This window comes from Mastigoproctus giganteus, chromosome 8, assembly GCF_048544385.1.
Source record: "Mastigoproctus giganteus isolate SK-2022 chromosome 8, ASM4854438v1, whole genome shotgun sequence".
NCBI classification, from domain to species: Eukaryota; Metazoa; Arthropoda; class Arachnida; order Uropygi; family Thelyphonidae; genus Mastigoproctus; species Mastigoproctus giganteus.
In genome coordinates this window covers 27074227-27097763 of record NC_143582.1, presented here as the reverse complement: position 1 = coordinate 27097763, position 23537 = coordinate 27074227, and the positions used below count along the sequence as shown (strand labels likewise).

Genomic DNA, 23537 nt, shown 5'->3' with positions numbered 1-23537 from the left:
ATACATTTTTTTCCAAATTTCTGGCCACAAAATTAAGGTGCGTCTTACACATGGGAAAACCAAGGCAGTGTTAGGTGGGTCGGAAAACTGCTAGATTGGGGGGGATACAAGGACTAATAGATTAACAGTAACCACTGGAAGAGGAGAAAGTGATTCTTGCACTGCTTCTATTGGAATGAGCAGCAGCCTGGAAAATAAGATGCGGACATTACAGAGACTGCTGGGAATCATGGGGGGTACAAGTAAACACATGGGTTGTGTTAGGGTGGCTAAGAGGAAGAGCAGGTGCATGTATACTTGCGTGTACACCAATGCTAGGAGTTTAGTAAATAAATTTGATGAATTTGAGTTATTGCTCAAAACATCAAAGGCAGATATTGTTGGGATTTCAGAGACGTGGTGTCACACAGATATAAGGAATGCAGAACTGGAATTTGGGAGTACAATGTCTACAGAAAGGATAGACAGGATAGGAAGGGAGGAGGGGGTTATGCTATTAGTTAAGAAACACACAAAATCCAAGGAAGTGAAGCCAGTCGACATCACTGGACAGTGCAGTGTCGAGTCAGTTTGGTGTGACATAAGCATTGGGAGATCAAAATTGAAAGTAGGAGTGTGCTATAGGCCTAATGACTCTGATGAGTATAATAAGAAACTGTACAGGGAAATAGTGGGCCAGTAAATCAGAGAGTCTTATAATGGGAGATTTTAATTTCCCAGATATTGACTGGAATTTGGGGGCTGGTCACTCACACACTAGCAAGGCTTTTGTGCATTTACTGGATGATTGTTTTCTACATCAGCATGTTCGGGAGGCAACTAGAGGGAGGAATACTCTTGATTTGATTATCAGCAGTGATTCTTCATGCATTAAGAATCTGCAAATAAATGAACCACTAGGTGGCAGTGATCACAGTGTTCTGAAGTGGGAGTTACTCAAAGAGGTAACTACCATTAGGGGTAAAGGGAAGAGGTATTGCTTTCGTAAAGGTGACTACGATGGACTGAGACAGTATTTAAATTCTATACAGTGGGATCAACTGATGATGTTACCAACAGCAAATTCAAAATGGGAAGCATTCAAAGAACTTATCTTGCAAGCTATTAGGCTTTACATACCAACTAAGAAATATTGTTCAAGGTTTAGGCCTAAATGGATGTCAGAAGAACTAATGAGGTATATGGCAGAGAAGAAAAATGCATGGGATACATACAAATTAACACATGACACAGAAGCCTATGATAGATACAAGTTGATCTGTAACCAAGTTACAAAGGGGGTTAGGCAGGCGAAGGCAGATTACGAGAGATCCTTGGCTAGGGATGTGAAGAAAAACAGCAAAGAGTTCTTTACTTATGTAAACTCTAGAAGGAAGGGGATGAATCAGATTGGTCCACTTGATATCGATGGGTCAACTGTTGATGACCCTGCTCAGGTAGCTAACAAACTAAATGAATATTTTGAATCAACATTCACACGTGAGGAGTTATTCAGCGAGGGAAATGCCAGAGGTGTATTCAACTCTAGCAGTAAGCTAGAGAATCTTGTAATAACTGAGAGTAAAGTGGAGGAGAAATTGTTGAAGATAAACACAAGAAAGGCACCTGGGGTGGATGAGATCTATCCAGTTATATTAAAGGAGGCAGCAAAGGAAGTAAGCAAACCCTTAGCCATAATTATGAGGGCTTCCTTGGACTCAGGGGAGGTACCCATGGACTGGAGATGTGCAAATGTGACCCCAATTCACAAGGGAGGATCAAAGGCTGACACAAGTAATTATAGACCTGTGAGTTTAACTTCTGTTCCAGGAAAATTAATGGAGGCACTGGTTAAAGAAGCACTGCAGGATCATCTAGACAAGACTTCAGTTATAGCTCGGACACAGCATGGTTTTGTTAAGGGGAAGTCTTGCCTGACCAATTTGACTGGATACTATGATGCAGTCACAAAAGAACTGGATGCAGGGAATAACTTTGATATTATATACTTGGATCTTAGAAAGGCTTTTGATACTGTTGCACATGGAAGACTGCTGCACAAATTGGAGCAGTGTGGCATTGGAGGCAAATTGCTGCTATGGATAAAGGGGTGGTTCAGGGGGAGAAGACAGAGAGTGGTAAACAATGGACACTGCTCATCGTGGACTAATGTTATTAGTGGAGTCCCTCAGGGTTCAGTATTGGGTCCTTTATTGTTCTCTGTATTTATAAATGATATTGATGATGGTATATCAAGCTTAATGTCCAAGTTTGCAGACGATACAAAGGTTGGCAGGGTTGTCAAGGACACTACTGACACTATGCTGCTGCAACAGGATCTGGAAAGGTTGAGCAGATGGGCTGAGAGGTGGCAAATGAAGTTTAACATTGACAAATGTAAAGTACTACATATGGGAAACAGCAACCCCAGAGCAACTTATCAACTCTGTGGTACTACACTGACAGTGGTAGAGAATGAAAGGGACCTGGGGGGTGGTTGTGCAGGCAGATATGAAGTTCTCTGAGCAGTGCAGACTGGCTGCAAGAGTAGCTCATGGTGTATTGTCAATGATATATAGGAATTTTTCTAGCAGGGATAAGGAGGTGATTATTCCCTCGTATAAGGCAATGGTCAGGCCACACCTAGAGTACTGTATACAGGCCTGGAGGCCTCATTTCAAGAAGGATGTAGAGCTGCTGGAACGAGTACAGAGAAGAGCAACATGATTAGTGAATGGAACAAAGGCGTGCTCTTACGAAGAAAGGCTTAAGTTTTGCGAATTACAGTGTCTGGAGACTAGGCACCAGCGAGGTGATCTGATAGAGGTGTACAAAGCCTTGAATGGTTTGAGCATGCTCAATGCTGATGGGACTCTTCCTCTTGCTCAGAATAATCACCTGAGAGGGCATAAGTTCAAATTGAGGAAAGACAGATGTAGGATAGATGTGCGGAAATTTGCCTTTAGCCAGCGGGTGGTTGGTAGGTGGAACAGACTTCCATCCCTTGTCGTGGAAGTTGATAGCCTAAATAAGTTTAAGGCTCAGATGGACAGGTATTTCGAACGAACAGAAGGGTGATAGCCTAAATAAGTTTAAGGCTCAGCTGGACAGGTATTTCGAACGAACAGAGGGGTGAAGTGGAAGTGGTTATTTTTTATTTATTTATTTTACTTTATTTTTTTTTGGCTGATGCTGCATAAGCTTGCTTTCTTGCATCAAATGCCTCTACTAATGCTAATGCTAAAATACGGTATGTCACCGATATGAAACATAGCAGTAAACATTAACAAATTACACTGCATAAGCAGAGAGTAAAATATACAATATTTACAAAATAAGTAATTAAAATCTTAGCTGAAAAACCAGTCAACCAAGAAATTAACAAAAATAGTCAACCAGAAGAAATGCAAAAACATATATACAAAACACAAAGAGAAAATTAATTACAAGCAACAATAATCCAACAAACAGAACTCACCCATGGCAAAACCAATAAATACTGTACAAATAAATTAGTTAACCGAATCAAAAGCAATTCTAAATTTAAATCTAAGTATAACAAATCAAAATAATAAGTTAAGTATTAAACAATAATTAATGAATATGCAGAAAAAATGTCTCTGCACAAAGTAATCTAATCTATATACATATGTACATAACCAGCAAGTACAAAGCTGCTACACAAGCTGTGAAAAACAAAACTGTCTCAAATAACAAGACATGCAGTATTAACAATAATGCATAGATAAGCATCAAAACCCAACCTGCAGGGCTGAACAAAAGCTAAAACTATTCATTTCCACTGCAACTGGCAGTAGAAAAGAAAAATAATAGCAAGACTGGAGGAGGAGAACAACACCTCCAACCAGTCAGCCAACAAAGCAATTGGATCTGAGAGGGCAGGGAGAGGTCTATCCCACCCCTCAGAACCAAAAACCCATTTACAACTAAAAATGCTAGACCAAGAACTATATGGTACTAGTAAAAACCCAACTGATTGCAGCTGCAATGAGGCAGGAAAGAAAAATACAACAAATAATCAGCCCTGCAGGAAAACAAAATTAAATCAAAACACAAGCAGCAAGAGAAGCAGCCAGCAACTCCAGCAGTAAAACAGGTTTTTTTTTTTTTTTTTAAATTTGATAGTTGTTGGCGCATCAGCTTCTGTGGCCATAATGCACCTCCCAAGGTTTCTGCAGTGCTTTGATCCAAGCCTGAGGGGGGGGATTCGAACCCGCAACCTATGGGTTGCTAGGTAGGCACTTTACCCACCCAGCTAGCCCGGTCGGCGAGTAAAACAGTCTAGAGAGGAAAATCATCTTACTCAACCAGAACAGCCAACAGAAAGTTGGATCTCAGGGAGCAGGAAGAGGTCCATCCCACTCCTCAGAGCCAAACAGACAATACAAGAAGAGAAAAACTCTTCAACATAATCATGAGCTAACTCTTCCAAAGTAATGTACAATATAAACACTTAAGATTAACTGCTGATTCAAAAACACAATAAAATCAGTTACTCTCAATTTTGAGAGCAAACAACAAATCAAACAAAAGCACCATGATATTAACAAGATAATTACATTATTTACAAAATACATACAATTTAACACAGAAAATCATTTCGGGCAGCCCGGACAGAGTTCGAAGTGGGAGAGGGGAGGTCCATCTCTCCCACTCGGCCAGGCGAAACCTGAAACAAGTCTCCAGGAAAAGACACAAAAACTCTGCATCCAAAACACAAGGCAATTTAGGCAAGGAAGAAACTCCTCTCAGAAAAAAAAAAAAAAAAAAATGAATACAGTAATATATATAAATATTGAGAACAAAAATTTATAGAACAAATAACAAAATCAGGGGTTATTCCTTGATAAAGCCACTCTTCTCTGGAAGACACTATTAGCAAAAGAAGAGAAGACAGAAAGAGTCCGCCGACCCTACTAGGCGCCAAAAATCATCTAAATTATATACATTTGTACAGATAGAGAACTGTTGTCTTAAATCCACATATAAATTACAATGTAGGACAATATGTTCAACCGTCTCCTCAGAGCCACAAAAGCAGAGATGAGAGGGGACAAGTCCAAAACTATACAAACGAGAATTAATTCCATGTCCCGTGATTAAGAAAGTGAGAAATAACCCAAGTTGAAGCCCGTTAAAATTTTTATCTTTAATGAAAACACGAGGAAAGAAAGAGTGTGTGACTCTGCCGAGAGAGGAATCATCCCAAGAGTTTTACCACTCTTCCAAAGCAAGATTGGAAAGCCTGGCCAGATCAACATTTGTAGAGTTCTCATAATAATTAGCAAAATCTCCCACCAAGGCAGGAGTGAGAGATTTCCTACGGTAAGACAAGAAATGCAATATAATTTCCAGGTAGATAGGGAGACGACCATTAATAACAAGCAGGGCATCAGTAGAAACAGTTCTACATGCCCTGCAAGTATACAGAAGGAAGGACTGCTGTGCCTGTAGAAGGTATTTTTGGACCACTGGATTAAGAATTCTGAAGCCCCAAGCACTGGCACCATAGCAGACGATGGGGATGAAGAGACACTTGTAGTAAAGACCAAGAGAAGATGACTTAAGATTCCAGAGGGAACAGGCAAGACGCAACAGCCAGCCGGTAACAGAACAGATTTTCTGCCGAAGGTACTTACAATGGGGAATGAAAGATAAACGATCATCAATCACCACCCCAAGGTATTTATATTCACTTTCCAATTAAACAGCCTGGCCAAGAATTTTAACCAAGGGGAGACAATTACGATTCAGTAGACCTTTCAGAAGAACTAGTTTAGTTTTAGGGACTGAAATGGAGAGAACACCACATGTGAAGATCATATAAGATGTGGTTTGCTTTAATTTCCAATTCAAGACGAGAATTCCCAGGGACAAACAAGGCAGGATCGTCGGCGGAGGCAATGTTGACAATATCATCATGAGGGGCATTTAGCCATCCATCAAGGACCATGTTCCAGCAAACAGGGCCAAGAACGGATCCCTGAGGACAATCCCTAGAAACCGGCCTCGTAACCGAGCAAAAACAAGAGGAGACCACAAGGCTTCTATTATCGAAATAACTAGAAATTAGTTTGTAGATAGGACAGGAGACCTCGGCCTCCCGAAACCTCACCAGGACACTCTGCCACCATAAGGTGTCAAAGGCCCCCTCTGAAGTCTACAAAGAGACCGAGAACGTATTTAGAAGGAGATGCTCGAACAGTGCCCAGGAGAAGATTAATTGCATCTGTAGTTGATTTACTTACGTGAAACCAAACTGGGAAGAGGAACAAAGATTTTTTGAGTTATAGTAACCCTTGAAAAGTCAAACCAGAAGTTTTTCCAACAACTTGCCAAGAAAAGGAAGAAGGGAAATTAGACAATAAGAAAAAGGAGAGGTCAACTGGTTTGCCAGGACTCTTGAGAAAGATTTTTAAGTTGGCAGTTTTCCAGCGATCAGGGAAAACACCAAACCTAAGGCAAGAATTCATAAGGATAGGATTGATTTTCCAGATTCTTTTAATCACAGAAACCTCCATGAGGTCTAGACCTGGACTTTTGCCATTAGTAAGGGTATTAATGGCAGAATCAATTTCTATATTAGTGAAGGGATCCTCAGAAGAAGAGCCTTCAAACACAAGATGCTATAATCTAAAAAGAGTTTGTTCATTGCTCTCAGGAACCGAGATGTCCTGGAGAAGCAATTCATCCAAGATGGCATCAACAGATGCTGACCAAGTTAAAGTTTCAGTGGAATTTGGAACATGGATTGAAGTCTGAGGAATATGTGGATGGAGTTTAGAGGCAATGACTTTATAGGGTAAACTCCAAGGATCTGATTTAATAGTTCTTTCCACGAGACGAGCTGAGCCCAAGCCTGGACCGTCTCCTTTCTAATACTTTTAAAATATCTGTTGCGAGCTGCCTTATACAAGTCAGCAAGCCTGTTTACTTCAATTGGTGGCCTGTTATTCCTTTTAGCTCTATTAAGGTTTTGCCTGGTGTTCCTAAGATCTCTTCTAAGAGAGGAAAGACCATCAGACCACCAAGGAACAGAATTGATTCGACAAGATTTTTTAAGAAAACTAAGGTCAGAGACCTCAGTAATAATTCCAGTTATCTTTTCTTCCAGGGAATTTGGATCCAATTCAGAAAGATTAGAGATGAAATCCTCATTAACCAAACTCAAAAGATTATAGTTGAAAATGCTCCAGTCAGAACCCTTAGTTTTATAGCGAGGGAAATCATGATTAACTCGAGAGGAAGAAGGCCTAACAGTGGTGACCTAACAGTGGTGACCAAGTCAAAAGTGATAGGGTGATGGTCACTGCTTGACCAAGAAGTACGAAACGACCAATTATTTATACCGAAAGAAAAAGCACAATTTGAAAGTGTGATGTCAATGTAAGATTGACCCTGCGAGCTGGAAAAAGTTGGGGATGACCCCGGATGTTATGGACAATTAAGTTTTTTGCAACGATGAAATCCTCAAGGAGATCACCCTTGGGGCTAGAAGTAGGGCTTCCCCAAAGGGGAGAAGAAGCATTAGAATCCGTCATAATGATTAACGGAAGACCAGAAAGTCTAGTTAACAAGAGTTCCAGGTAATTTAAGAACGGCCCAATAGGCTGTGCATACTGCAAACATCGCATGTACAAAGAGACAGCATAAATCCTGCCGAAGGAACCCTCAAGACAGGCGCAAACAGCAAACTTGGAGCAGAGACTATTGATCTTAGTAACCATGATCAGAGGGTCCACGATGACCAGAGCAGCCCAAGCCCTAGTCACCGCGTTGCCTGCAACCCCAGAAGTATCAGGGATAGATTGAACTAACTGAGACTGAAAGGGCAAGCCCTTAATCACACCTTTATAGGAATATGGCTCCTGGAGAGCCAAAACAGAAAATTTATGTAAAGGAATTAAACTAAATACATCATTAATAACAGATAAACTTTGCTGACAATTTAATTGAAGGAATTTTACACTTATATTTACAACTGTAGTATGGGTACTATTCATAAGATGTCCTGAACCTCACCTGGTCTTGGGCCCTGAGATATTCAGGACAGGAAATGTCCTTGTAAGAATGGTCAGCTTTGCGTTTCCTAATTTTACAGTTGGGACAAACTATGGGAGAAGATTTACTGGGGCAATCAGAAATTTGATGGCCCTGACAACCGCAGTGCCCACAGGTGTGTTCAGGTGACCTACAATTTTTAGATGAGTGGCCACAGCCCAGGCATTTGAAACACCTAGAAGATATGAAATCCTTAATAACGTGGACCGACCACCCAATATAAATTCTATTATTATTTTATAACAAAATATGCCTAATAGGGCCAGGGACCTCAATCACCCAGTGCTGGCAGCCCTTCTGCTTGGCATTCATCTTAAATCGAAATTTAACTAGTTTCTTAAAGTCCTCAAGGGAATAATCCATGCCAATGAAGTTCTTATCATGAAGATCCTGGATGAAATCATCTTCAGAAGTGTCTTTACCAATGTCGTTGATAACTACTGTAGGATTTAATTTCTTTGGAGTGTCAAGGGAAAATTTTAAGTCTTTGAACTTCTGACACGATTGCAGGGAATCAAGGTCGGCTTTAGAAGCTGTTTCGATCACAATACCATGGTCCCGGACCTTGTGGACCGCCTTAATTTTAATCTTTCTAAATTCGTCCCTGAATTGAGTAGTAATTTCCTTCTTTACTTCCTCACTAGTTTTTAAATCCGAAGATTCAGAAGCTCGAACGATGATTACGTGCTGCGGCTGAATTGGACGCTGAGAAGATTGGGCCGGGGCCCTAGATGCCACGCTGGCATAGGTATTGGAAGGCAATGGAAGAGAAGCCAAAGGTGCACTGACAGAGGGAGCTGACCTCAAGGCACAAACATCCAGGTACTTGTGTTCCAAAACGTTAAAGATCTTAGTAACTTCAATCACAGTGGTTGCAGAAATATTAGGATCCGACTCCAAGACACGAGTCAGCCGGTCCCTCAAACCAAAAATCGTGACCACAGAAGCCTTCACAGTAGAGTGAGAGGGAGTGGAAGAAGTAGAACCTCTCTCATTAGAAAACATATCAGGGAAATCTCTACCAATGTCACAAACCATAACTATGGGATTCATATCAGCTCTCAACTCCACAGGACCAATAGACAGGTTAGGAGGAGAGGACAAAGTAGAGGCAGAGTCATATTCTTGTGCACTTGAGGAGTCCATTTTATTAATAACTCAATGACGAACGACACTATAATAACCAAAACTGGTACACTGAAAGATATGGTAGAGAACAGTCCTAACATCAAATTCAGTCAGATTCGCCCAATAGAACAGGAGTTATGGGCAACTCAAAACATTACCACTGGGGGGGGGGCACTGTAAAAATTCCAGAAATTAAGTAATTTAATTTTAGGTATTCTCACAAAGACTGAGCTTAATCCACCTAATACGGATGGAGATATGGGTGTTTAAAGCCAGAAAATTTTCAGACAAACCAGCCCACAAAGGAAATGGAAGGGCAGTTTGAGTTCCACAAGAAAAAATGGCCGTAACTCAGTCCGGAGAGTGGGCCCTAGGGCAAGAGGAGACTATATACCAAGTGACAAAATAATAGGAACACCAATACACAATATTAACACAATTGAAAGTTTTACCAATATTCTGCACCTATATGTATGTACATGAAGAAAGGCAGCCATTATTAAAGAAGGTATTAAAGAAGTACAGGGCATCCAATACTTTGCCCCAAAGATACACTAAAATAGTTCACACAGTAAACCCACAAAATGTCTGCCACCACAAAAAGCAATAACCAATGTAATTCTATGAGCGTTTCACGAAATGGCAGCCTCCAGTGTAAGCAGCCATGTTTTTCAAGATGGCAGTTTTCAATTTTTACGAGTCTGCCAAAATTTTCCCGCCAAAGCAACCAATTGGCTGTCACTTTGGGGAAGAAGACATGGCTACCATGTAGATATTAAAACTAATATTGTAGGCAAAAGCTTAATAATTTCATTTCTTCTATACAGCTGGCAATAGGCTACAATAAAGTACAACAACGAAGTCCCCAAGCCTCCAACAGCCACCCAGAAGTTCCGGAATAGTGTCCAAGACTCTAGACACCCCTATACAGGGGTCAAAGGCCACAACAGCAAAAAATAAACCATCAACGAAGGAAACAATGATAACTGGCATCCATTTTTCAATGTTAATGAAAGGAAAAATATCGCAAAAAATACGAAAACGTTTTTTGAAAAGCATAGCGCTAATCCTTCGTTGACGGACGAAAGAAGGGTATCCCCAGACTCACCATAACTTCAGAAAACTGGGACACACAAACTTATAAGGGGGGGGGGCCTAAAAACACTTATTTATAGATAAAATCCAGGAGACTAAAAACCACACAACAGCACTGAACAAACCAGTTAGAGCATATGGGTAGCAATAACTGAAGAGAAATGTACCAACTGGGTGGTACTACACTCAGGGAAGTGGAAAGTGAAATAGACCTAGGGGTAATTGTGCAGCCAAATATGAAGTTCGCTGAGCAGTGCAGATGGGCGGCCACTAAAACTCAGGTCATGGAGTTTTGTCAATGATATATAGGAATTTTGCTAGCAGGGACAGGGAGGAGATAATCCCGTTATACAAGGCAATGGTCAGGCCACACCTAGAGTACTATGTACAGGCCTCCAGACCTGTACTGTGTACAGGTCTGGAGGCCTCATTTTAGGAAGGATGTAGAGTTGCTAGAACGAGTACAAAGAAGGGGAATAAGATTGGTGAGTGGAACAAAGGGGGTGCTCTTACCAAGAAAGGCTTAAGTTCTGCAAATTGCAGCACCTGGAGAGTAGGCACGCGCGAGGTGATCTGACTGAGGTATATAAGGGCTAGAATGGGTTGAGCAAGCTGAATACTGATGGGATTCTTCATCTGGCTCAGACTAAGAACCTGAGGGGACACAGTTTCAAATTGAGGAAAGATAGTTGTAGAATAGATGTGCAGAAATTTGCCTTTAGCCAGCAAGTAGTTGATTGGTAGAAGAGGCTTCCATCTTTTGTTGCGGAAGCTAATAGCCTAAATGAATTTAAGGCTGAGCTGGACAGGCATTTGGAACGAATGGAGGGATGAAATGGGAGGGTTTTTTTTTTTTGGCTGATGCTGCATAAGCTTGCTTTCTTGCATCGTATGCCCCTACTAATGCTAATATGCTTTTTAGTGTAAAATTTGAAAGTTTAGAATTTTCATCTGCCCTATCATCCTCTGAATTGGTTTGGTTTTACCTCCAATGCCATTTCCACCAAATCCGCTTCGCCAGCCACTTTTTTTCTACCAGTAATTCTTGAAAGTCTTCGGTAATCATCTTTTTTTTAATTTTCTTAGGAGCATCAGTGACTTAGGCCATATTACTCTGTGTATATTGTCTATAAATTTTGTGTGTCCTGAGGTCGATTTTCTGTTTTGCTTGATGAAAACCCGAAGTTTCTGGGAGAAAAAACCATGTTACCCTTGCCTGAGCCCAACTAACTAGCCACGTGAAAAAGATCCATAAAAATTCCTCCCATCATCATCAATGGGATTTGAACTCTGGTCTTTTCCACCCAATGTGGAGAGGAGGGCAATTCTATCAATTGTGCTACCCACAAGGACTTCAGTAGTCATATCATCAAAACCTTCCTCTCCCACCCACATAACAAGTTCTACTATCGCACTGATTCCGTTTTCTGCCAGTTCGACCATATTTCCTGAACGAACTGACCCTGGCCGTACATTTTTCCACATGCATTTAACGTTGATGGTTTTACTTCTTTCAGTGATAAATCTATGATTCTGATACAGTCCACAACTGAGAAATGTTTCCATGCCTCCATTGCAACGATTTTTTGATGTAAAGAGTTTTAAAGGTGAATATAATGCCTTCATCTAATGGCTGAATGAAAGAAGTTATATTAACCTAGTACAACTGTGGTGGTAGGAACATAACTTCAACGTTTGGATGACTTAAATCTTTTGGATGGCCTGGTGCTATCCAATAGCAATAAAACTTTGAAATCTAGATTTTTCCACAAGTTCAACAAACGCAAGTTCAATAGCACAGAACGTGAATGTAAAATGGGGATTTCACAACAAAATAAAATACAGGGATTTTTCAATATATTTTTTTTTTGACTTGCGAGTCAACAGTGGGGATTCAAAAAGAGTGGAAATGTTGAAAGATCACACCCAACATAATAGCAGGGTTTTCTCCACACAAAAGTTCAAAAATACCATTATGCAAGGTTTAGCAAAATTCTCTAACCGTTCTAGAGCGAAACTGTGTTTTATAAGTACCGTGTTGTGCAAGGATTGCCACAATTTATCAATTGTGTTAGAACAAAACCACATTGTAGAAGTACCGTGTTATACGGGGTTGCCTGTATATATATATTAATACAAAAGAAATCAAATATCTAATATCTAAATGATATAAACGACTGAAAAGTAAAATTGTCAGGACGATAAAAATGCCATCAGATTTGATTAAACATTACATACGCCTGCGAAAATATAACTATATTTTTTATTTTTAACAATATAGCCTAAGATATGTGTGTAACCATAACCTACTAACCCCTAATAGCCATAACATAACCATAACCCCTAATAATCACTATAATTAGCAAAGTCATACTAAATCAAATATTAACAAAATAACAAATCAAAAGTATCATAATGTCATTACTGCATAAGGCTTACATTGAAAGGCACGTCAACTGGGGCTAGCGCCTCTCAATATATGCCATCAGTAACAAACACAAGCCATCTGTTTCTGCGAATTATATGCCAATCTCACCTTATTAATATATACTAAATATAGTATACATAAGAGCTTCAAGATCAAATTTAAGATGAAATTTAAGTTAAGTTAAGAATAGCATAATTTGCTACATGTGCAAAATATGATGCTCGCAATAAAAATACGAACGGCTGACTGGCAAAATATAACTGCTAGCCATACAGATAGCTTTACTCTTACATTATTAGAATATTTACACGAGTGTTTGTTTCTGTAGCTTAATGGGCAGGAAAAAGCAAAGCAAGGGCACAAGCCCAAGAAATAGGCAAAAGGAAAAGGCAACAGGAATAGTAGTAGCGCCTCAATTTCCCTCGAATTACTCTAATAGATTTTGAGGCATAAGATATAAGAGTTAGATAGCAAATAGATAAAAGTAGAGGCAAAGACAGCAAACTACTTCGGAAAATTACCGGGGGTGTAAATCCCCGTCCCTTAGTAGGGTTCTTGGTAATTCGTTGTGTAAAGAAACTTGTACCATTACAACTAAGATTAAACGACTTAAATGCATAAATGAACATCATAGTAATAGCTAGTATCAAGTACTGTAAGACAATCTTTCAGGAAAATGCAAAAATTTTACCGATACATCCGAGCTACCTAAACCTGGACTGACCCAGGCTACAGCGTGAAATGAAAGAAAGTTCAAAGCTCCCTCTACTAACATACGCAATTACAGAAATAGCATCCACCAATTAGAAACAATATTAAAAAAGGCAACCTCTGGACAAGATCAAATGAGAGAGAAAAAAAATAAATAAATAAAATTTATTCCTTCCCATAGAACAACTATGGGTACGACTTTTTCGGAGTGTAAGACACAGATCAACAGTTCTATGAGAAGTACCTAATATTTACTTATATACATAAGCTCAACATAAAACATCTCTTTAGTGAAACCCCAAATTCCTAACTATATCTTGTGAGCAAATATTGACATGGCATAATTTTTTTATAGCAATAAAAATAGCTCTGCTTAGATACTAAAATATAAATTTAAGAGGGAAGCCATTTTTACATAGTGTTGATATTAACTCGACTATTACATAGTCTTATTAGTCTTAATCCTTGCAATATAATTATATTGCTATGAATTCTACGTGAGATGTTTGAATGTCAATGTGTGAGATTTATAGTCTCAAATTTAAAATCCATACATTTGTCGAAAACGTTAGCATCAACCTTCCCAGCCTTAATTTTAATATCAATATCTGAAAAATATGGCAGTGATAAAACTATCATTATTAGTACGTTCAAGCTCCAGATCCAAAGGATAAAAAATAGCCATTTCTTGCAGAAAATTTGGCTCATTAATTGCGATAAGGTCATCAATATATCTATAAAGTATGGCACTATTATTAAACTTACTTTCAAAGTGGCGCAAATATAGATTGGCCACAATACATGAACTATATGCACCCATACTATGGGTGCATATAGTTCATATATAGTTTATATGCAACATACCTGTATGTTGCCTATAAACCGCACTTCCATTGACGATCAAACAATTAAATAAACATAAGTCTATTAAATTATCCCAGTAATACTTATCACAAAGGATAACCCTATATTATAGGGTTAACTCTGCATACAGGTCTGAGGCCTCATTTTAGGAAGGATGTAGAGCTGCCGGAAAGAGAAGGGCAACGATGTTTCTCAGGGGAACAAAGGAATGCTCTTAGAAAGGCTTAAGTTCTGCAAATTGCAGCATCTGGAGACTAGGCACCTGTGAGGTGATCTGACTGAGGTTGAATCAGATCATTGAGGTTGGCCTCAAATGGTTTGAGCAAGCTCAATGTTGATGGGATTCTACTGCTTGCTCAGATTACATACTTGAGGGGCATAGATACAAATTGAGGAAGGACAAATGTAGAATAGGTGTTCTGAAATTTGCCTTTAGCCAGCAAGTAGTTAATTGCTGGAACAAACTTTCATCTGTCATTGTGGAAGTTGATTGCTTAAATAAATTCAAGGAAGAACTGGACAAACGTTGGGAGCAAACGGGAAAGTTTTTTTTTTTTTTTTGCGATGTTGTATAAGCTTTCTTTCTGGCATCATATGCCACTACTAATGCTAATGCAGCCTAACCACTGCCTTATGCAATGCGATAATAACCACCTTATCCCTGCTGTCAAAATTCCTGTATATCACTGACAAAACCCCATAAGCTGTCCTGAACTGCTTCAATTGCCAATTCTCATCCCATCTGCCAAATCTGTCTAGATCTTGTTGCAGTAGCATACGCTGATTACTGTGGTTAACCATTCTGCCAACCTTCACGTTATTAATAAATACAGAAACAACAATGGGCCCAGCACTCAACCCTGTGGAACTCTGCTAATAACTTAGTCCAAAAAGAGCAGTACCCACTGATAACCATTTGATATTTTCCCACTCAACTATCCCTTTATCCATTGTAATAACTTGTTCTTAATGCCACACTGCTCTAATTTGTATAGCAGTCTTTTATGTGCAATGGTATGCATTAGTTGCAACTACTAAAAAATAAAATATCTGATATAATTCTATTTACAAATTATTTAGTGGATCTTATTTCATTGTTCAAAACATAAATAAACATGTATTTTCATATACATATGAAAAACAGCCAATAACCCAAGAAGTGTTGCAAATAAAAGTCTTAAATGACAAACAATTAATCATTTTGTGGAAATTATTTAAAGTAATCATGAACCAAACCCAGAATCATTCATGTGACATGAAAGGTGTTTGAAATAAAAATAGATATTTGTGAATTACCTGTAATGAGTGGATTGATAGCTCTTACATGAGACAGAAGACCAAAAGCACTGATAAAGAAAACAAATGCTTCCTGCTCGAGCATTCAAGGAATGCAAATGAAGGAAATTAGTAGTGATCATGTAATCAGGTCAAGTGCCAGTGAATTACTGACATATTACATAAAGCTAATTTACCATTTTTACATTGAGTAGAAAAGTATGGAGGACAAAGGTAATGCTTAGTTTTGGATAAATATGGCAATGTTTTAAGAGGGCACATTCTTAATCTAATAAATGAAATGCTATGTATTACTCATTATGTAATCTGAAGACAACTAATGCTAATCCTTTTAGAAATAAAATTTATCATTATTTATTTCACATACAGTGCATTAATGACAACTTTAACAAGTATATTCAGTAAGCTTATATACAAAGTCTTTAACGGATAATAACTGTGCTCCTGGGGACTTAAACATTTCAGCATAGCAAAATATGTTATTTCATTCCTAGATAGCAATTACACAAAGTTACACAGAATTGACAGCAGAGGAATTGTGCCAATTGTTTTAATCATTCAATACTGTAAAATTTGTTTACTTAAATCATAATATAATTTTATGGATTTTGAAAGAATTGAAACATACGTGTCCAGGTGGGTATGGTAACTTCTGACCAAAGGCCATATGCCCTCTGCAAGCACGAATGACTGTTTTGTGACGATGTAGGTGAATTTCTGCTTCAAGCTGGTTCCATAATCTGTCATGATCATTACCCCGAAGATCTTTACCTAACAGCTGGATCTGCTGAATCCTATTTAAAAAAAAAAAAAAAAACTAACATGTAACAAGAGGCAATACAGTACCACTTGCATCTAAAATATCCATTCTAGACTGAGACATTCAATAATTAATAAATGAAGTGCTTATATAAGATTACTCTTTTACTGTAAAAACAATAGAAGCTTACAACAAAAAATCAATGCCAACAAAGCCAGTGGCTTGAGGGAACTAAGGGAACTTTGTCAGGCTCGATATAAATTGAAATAATGAAAGCTAGCTAATCAGCTGTTAGTAAGAAATATTCATAACATTATCAAAATAGATAGGTCACAACTTTTGCAATGATTGTCAAGTATCAGTCCTGAGGATTCAGCACATTCATCATTATGTTCCATGATACAGCCAAGGGGGATGTCTCTATGCTCATAAAGTATGAGGATACTGTGTCAACTCAGCATTCTGATGGGTGTTTATGAGAGCTTGAAGAACAGGGTGGATCTCCTCAAAGGAAGTAAATTGGAAGGGTTCAACTAGCTCTCAGCTGCACACCTCAATGCTTGCGCTTGCACATCAGGCAACACAGTGGCAACCCCAAAGGCAGAATGTGCTGGTCCCAGAGGAGGTAGTAATTGTTGGCAACTCTTGTCAGGGAAATGCAAATATATTGTGCAAAAAGGATAGATGTTATAGGACCATGGTATGTCTCCAGGAAAAAAACGTTGATGACGTTGCAGAGCAGATATCATCTTTTAAGGGCATAAAACGTGACACTGTCGTACACGTAGGCACTAATGACATTAAGAGTAGGAGATCTGAGGCCTTACTTAACAAGTACAGGGCAATGCTGAGAAAAAAATTAAGTTAGAATTAAATTTGAAAGTGTCTGCAATTCTGTCCAGACACTATAAGAGGACGATGGTGTACTATGGCCACAGTTGCTAATGCACCTAATAAATCCCCAAACAAACTATAGGAGGGAGTACATGAGAGCCTAGTCAATTAAAATATATATATATATATATATATATATATATATAATTGACTAGGCTCTCATGACAAAATTTTAGCTACGCCAATGTTTTTCTATGGAGGAAAATGTTCACGGCGCTTTAAAATTCACATTTTTTTTTAGGTTTCATTTTATATTAAATCAGCAACCACGAATAGTGGGGGTTTACTGTACAGTATATAATTTTAATTTTTTTTAAATTTTATTAATTTTAATTTTTATTGTAATAAATATTATGTAGCATATATATTTTTTTCAATATTATATATATATATATATATAGAGAGAGAGAGAATTGCATCTAATAGGCAGAAAACTGAGTAGGGGTGCCATTATTAAAAAAAGGGTTGAAAACCACTGACCTAACTGGACATCTTCCATGTTGGAATGACGGCACTTAACTGATATAAATCAAACTCAGACACTTCCCGTTGCACCTTCCCAACTTTGCAGACCTCCCTTGTTCTACAAGCTGTCTTCCTTTCCCTGGCCTTCGGTGGGATCCCAGACCAGGGGTGATTCCTACTTCTCCCTTCCCACCTCTTGTTGCCTACTTTGGCTCCACCACTTATACTATCTTCCCCACTCTCCCCCTTTTTTTGTTTGGTCTCTGTCCAGAAAGCTCAGACGATCCTGGCGGAGATCAGCCAGAGTATGAAGGCAGACTGGCTCACCTCCCAGTGGTGGTGGTGGTGGCAGGCAACGTAGGGTTCCACTAGAGGAACTGCGGCCAAGTAGCCAGACACAACAACAGAGCATAACACAATTCTGCATAAACCAGACACTACACTTTTTTCTGACTTATGCAGTAGTTCTGCATTCCATCTACATACGGCACAGATGTGGGAAACCACAGGTGGCACCTAACCCTAAATACATTTGGATCTGAAAGTGTCTAAAACAGTTTGGTTATTGTTAATAATACAGGTAGCAGTAAGATTGTTAAAAATGGTTTTGAGTAGTCTAAAGAATTGCATCACCAGTTCCAAAAGTAGCAGCCACTACTTTTGGAACTGGTGATGAATCTGAAACCTACTGGTTGTTTGTGGAATTTGGCAATCATATAAAGGAAGGGAAGGGTAGAGTTTTGTAACTTGGAAGGCAGTTTCTTATGTAAAGCTTTTTTATTGTAGTAGAAGGGTTAAGACTGCATGGTGTATATGTGGAACTATTTTCAATTTCAGTTTTGAGTTAGTTGAAGTAAAATTGTTTGCAAAAGATAGCAAAATCGTTAGATGCTTTGTCAACTGGGGTGATAATGAAATTGTCTTGTAATTCTATAATATGTTTTTTCAGATTGCAGAATGGAGTGTAGTAATTATTGTAAAGTTGTAGGACTTGGCAATATCTCTTTTTTGAAGTCTTGATAGATAATGGTTATCCAGTTTTGAAAAGCTTCACGTGGAATGGTATATTCATAAGCAAGCTTGTTGGCAAAATGTGTAAGATTTAAATATAGTTTTTTGTTGATATTAAGATTAACTTGGTTAATGGGTCTAAATCTGATGCAAGAAAGCAAGTTTATGCAGCATCAGCCAAAAAAAAAATAAATAAAAAGTAACCACTTCCACTTCACCCCTCTGTTCTTTCGAAATACCTGTCCAGCTGAGCCTTAAACTTATTTAGGCTATCAACTTCCACGACAAGGGATGGAAGTCTGTTCCACCAACCAACCACCCACTGGCTAAAGGCAAATTTCCGCACGTCTCTATCCTACATCTGTCTTTCCTCAATTTGAATTTATGCCCTCTCAGGTCATTATTCTGAGCAAGAGGAAGAATCCCATCAGCATTGAGCATGCTCAAACCATTCAAGGCTTTATACACCTCTATCAGATCACCTCGCTGGTGCCTAGTCTCCAGACACTGTAATTTGCAAAACTTAAGCCTTTCTTCGTAAGAGCACCCCTTTGTTCCATTCACTAATCTTGTTGCCCTTCTCTGTACTCGTTCCAGCAGCTCTACATCCTTCTTGAAATGAGGCCTCCAGGCCTGTATACAGTACTCTAGGTATGGCCTGACCATTGCCTTATACAAGGGAATAATCACCTCCTTATCCCTGCTAGAAAAATTCCTATATATCATTGACAATACACCATGAGCTACTCTTGCAGCCTGTCTGCACTGGTCAGAGGACTTCATATCTGCCTGCACAACCACCCACAGGTCCCTTTCATTCACTACCACTGTCAGTGTAGTACCCACAGAGTTGATACGTTGCTCTGGGGTTGCTGTTTCCCATATGTAGTACTTTACATTTCTCAATGTTAAACTTTATTTGCCACCTCTCAGCCCATCTGCTCAACCTTTCCAGATCCTGTTGCAGCAGCATAGTGTCGGTAGTGCCCTTGACAACCCTGCCAACTTTCGTATTGTCTGCAAACTTGGACATTAAGCTTGATATACCATCATCAATATCATTTATAAATACAGAAAACAATAATGGACCCAATACTGAACCCGGAGGGACTCCACTAATAACATTAGCCCACGATAAGCAGTGTCCATTGATTACCACTCTCTGTCTTCTCCCCCTGAACCACCCCTTTATCCATAGCAGCAATTTGCCTCCAATGCCACACTGCTCCAATTTGTGCAGCAGTCTTCCATGTGCAACAGTATCAAAAGCCTTTCTAAGATCCAAGTATATAATATCAAAGTTATTCCCTGCATCCAGTTCTTTTGTGACTGCATCATGGTATCCAATCAAATTGGTCAGGCAAGACTTCCCCTTAACAAAACCATGCTGTGTCCAAGCTATAACTGAAGTCTTGTCTAGATGATCCTGCAGTGCTTCTTTAACCAGTGCCTCCATTAATTTTCCAGGAACAGAAGTTAAACTCACAGGTCTATAATTACTTGTGTCAGCCTTTGATCCTCCTTTGTGAATTGGGGTCACATTTGCACATCTCCAGTCCATGGGTACCTCCCCTGAGTCCAAGGAAGCTTTCATAATCATGGCTAAGGGTTTGCTTACTTCCTTTGCTGCCTCCTTTAATATAACTGGATAGATCCCATCCACCCCAGGTGCCTTTCTTGTGTTTATCTTCAACAATTTCTCCTCCACGTTACTCTCAGTTATTACAAGATTATCTAGCTTACTGCCACTGTTGAATACACCTCTGGCATTCCCCTTGCTGAATAACTCCTCATGTGTGAATGTCGATGCAAAATATTCATTTAGGTTGTTACCTACCTGAGCAGGATCATCAACAGTTGAACCAACGATATCAAGTGAACCAATCTGATTCATCCCCTTCCTTCTAGAGCTAACATAAGTAAAGAACTCTTTGCTGTTTTTCTTTGCATCCCTTGCCAAAGATTTCTCGTAATCTGCCTTAGCCTGCCTAACCTCCTTTGTAACTTGGTTACAGATCAACTTGTATCTATCATAGGCTTCTGTGTCACGTGTTAATTTGTATGTAACCCATGCATTTTTCTTCTCTGCCATGTCTCATTAGTTCATCTGACATCCATTTAGGCCTAAACCTTGAACAATATTTCTTAGTTGGTATGTAAAGCCTAGTAGCTTCCCAGATAAGTTCTTTGAATGCTTCCCATTTTGATTTGCTGTTGGTAACATCATCAGTTGGTCCCACTGTATAGAATTTAAATACTGTCTCAGTCCATCGTAGTCGCCTTTACGAAAGCAATAACCCTTCCCTTTACCCCTAATGGTAGTTACCTCTGAGTAAATCCCACTTCAGCACCTGTGATCACTGCCACCTAGTGGTTCATTTATCTACAGATTCTTAATGCATGAAGAATCACTACTGATAATCAAATCAAGAGTATTACTCCCTCTAGTTGCCTCCCGAACATGCTGATGTAGAAAACAATCATCCAATAAATCCACAAAAGCTTTGCTAGTGTGTGAGTGACCAGTCCCCAAATTCCAGTCAATATCTGGGAAATTAAAATCTCCCATTATAAGACTCTCTGATTTACTGGCCCACTATTTCCCTGTACAGTTTCTTATTATACTCATCAGAGTCATTAGGCCTATAGCACACTCCTACTTTCAATTTTGATCTCCCAATGCTTATGTCACACCAAACTGACTCGACACTGCACTGTCCAGCGATGTCGACTGGCTTCATTTCCTTGGATTTTATGTATTTCTTAACTAATAGCATAGCCCCTCCTCCCTTCCTATCCTTTCTGTACACATTGTACTCCCCAAATTCCAGTTCTGCATTCCTTATATCTGTGTAACACCACGTCTCTGAAATCCCAACAATATCTGCCTTTGATGTTTTGAGCAATACCTCAAATTAATCAAATTTATTTACTAAACTCCTAGCATTGGTGTACACGCAAGTATACATGCACCTGTTCTTTTTCTTAGCTACCCTGATCCTGGTCCAGTTATGTTTTTTGTTATCATACTGTTTAAGTAAGATAGTGATAAAACACTATTAAGGAATGAAACCTTCTTTTAATGACCTGTTTAACTGAGTTTCTCAATCAATTATTTCTAACCCTTCTTAAGAAAAAAAATATGCTCTTATAATTGCTACTACATTCTAAGTTGTTCTTTTAGTGGCAAGGTGTGCAGGTAAATTGAAACAGAGAATAGTGAGAAATTAAGCACTTCAATCTGCATAGAATGTAATCTGTCTTTAATTTCTTAAAGGACTACAGATTATTCTGTAACATTTTGTGGACAATTTCAATAGACTATTTTAACAGTTAATGGGCAAAGATTCATGGGCCAGATGTTAATATGTAAATAAATAAGGTAAATTAAATAATAACAACAAATACTCACATACTTGAACTGTTGTTCTTATTACACCATCAGCTTCATACATTAAAACTTACTCAAATAAATACAGCTATAGTTATATGAATGATTATGTGCTCACAGACTAAGGTTATTCTAAAACTTAAGTCATGGGTCAGATCTCATGGAGCCAATAATATGTCAGGTCTGCAATGACAATGTAGTTCTGTGGAATTAGGGTAAGGGATTATATGTTCTTATCCTATGACAATTTTGGACCTGGTTCCAGGGTATTAACAGACTAGGAGTTAACTTCTTTCTTGACACTATTCTTTGAGAATAGTCTTAAGTGTGTAGGTGAACCAAGGATTATGTTAAAAGGGATAGTGGGGGGATTCTTTATATTAGTTATTGCCATTTTTGAACTTATTACTATTATTTTTGTTTTTTTATTTGTTCTAAAACTCTTCTTTTGAAGATATGAATGTGATTATTATCCATGCATTCCTTTATTCCAATTAATATTATTAGTTATGCCTATAATGAAAATTTATTTATAAAGAGCTTGCATTTGTAATATTCATTAATGGTTAGGACAGAGGTGCTTTTGAAATCCTTCTGGTGATCCTCACTCCAAATATGGTAGGCAGAATCTTATTTGGTTATGTGGCAATGGATTATGTCTGACATGTTCTTTTATCCTTTCTAGTAATCTTCTACCACTGGCAAATATGAAAATTTTGGTTATCTCTACATTTTAAGTTGTACACTAGATATTTTATAGGTTTGGTTACCCAAAACAAACTTTATAGTTAAAACTAATAAAATAGCTAAAGAAAAATATTTCAACTGATGTTCAGGTAACACAAAGCCTGATGAAAAATGATACCATTCCCTACACCACTCCCCAAATTAGTGAACAGATAAAAAATAGAACTAAGAAATATAGGTACTAACACCATTAAAAACCCATTCTTTCCTTTCCCACCCTAGCAAAAGCTCTACAACAGCTCTATGCAAAAGCTCTTGTATGTTCAAAATATCCAGTGTACATGTTAAAATACAAAGATTTCCAAAAATCTTATATTGAACAGCAGAAAACTTCAAAAGAATAAGAGAATATAAGTTGGATAAACTCACTGACACATAACCAAATTAGATCCTACCTACCAAACTTGAAGCAAGGATAACAATTGGGATTTTAAAAACAAAACCTTAATGTTATTTATTATTCAACAAATACAGGCTTTATAAAGAAACTTTCCTTATAGGCATAAGCAATAATATTTACTGGAATGATGAAATGCAAATAGATAATAACAATATTCATATCTTCAAAAGCAGGGTTTTAGAACAAATAAAAAACAAAATAAAAATAATAGTATTAATGGAAACAAGGTTATTTTTATTCAATTAACAAAGTATGAATGATCAATTAATAATATAAAAATAACAAT

At 38.3% G+C, this 23537-nt stretch overlaps 1 protein-coding gene across 2 annotated transcripts in view; it reads right to left on the bottom strand.

The window, feature by feature from the left end:
- Positions 1–23537, bottom strand: part of LOC150081389 (Golgi-associated PDZ and coiled-coil motif-containing protein-like) — a 151226-nt gene that overhangs the window by 49144 nt on the left and 78545 nt on the right. For both annotated transcript variants that reach the window (XM_090379255.1, XM_090379256.1), the window contains exon 4: positions 16212–16377. In XM_090379255.1, the coding sequence (XP_090235381.1) occupies positions 16212–16377 (166 nt within the window). The remainder of the gene's footprint in view (positions 1–16211; positions 16378–23537) is intronic.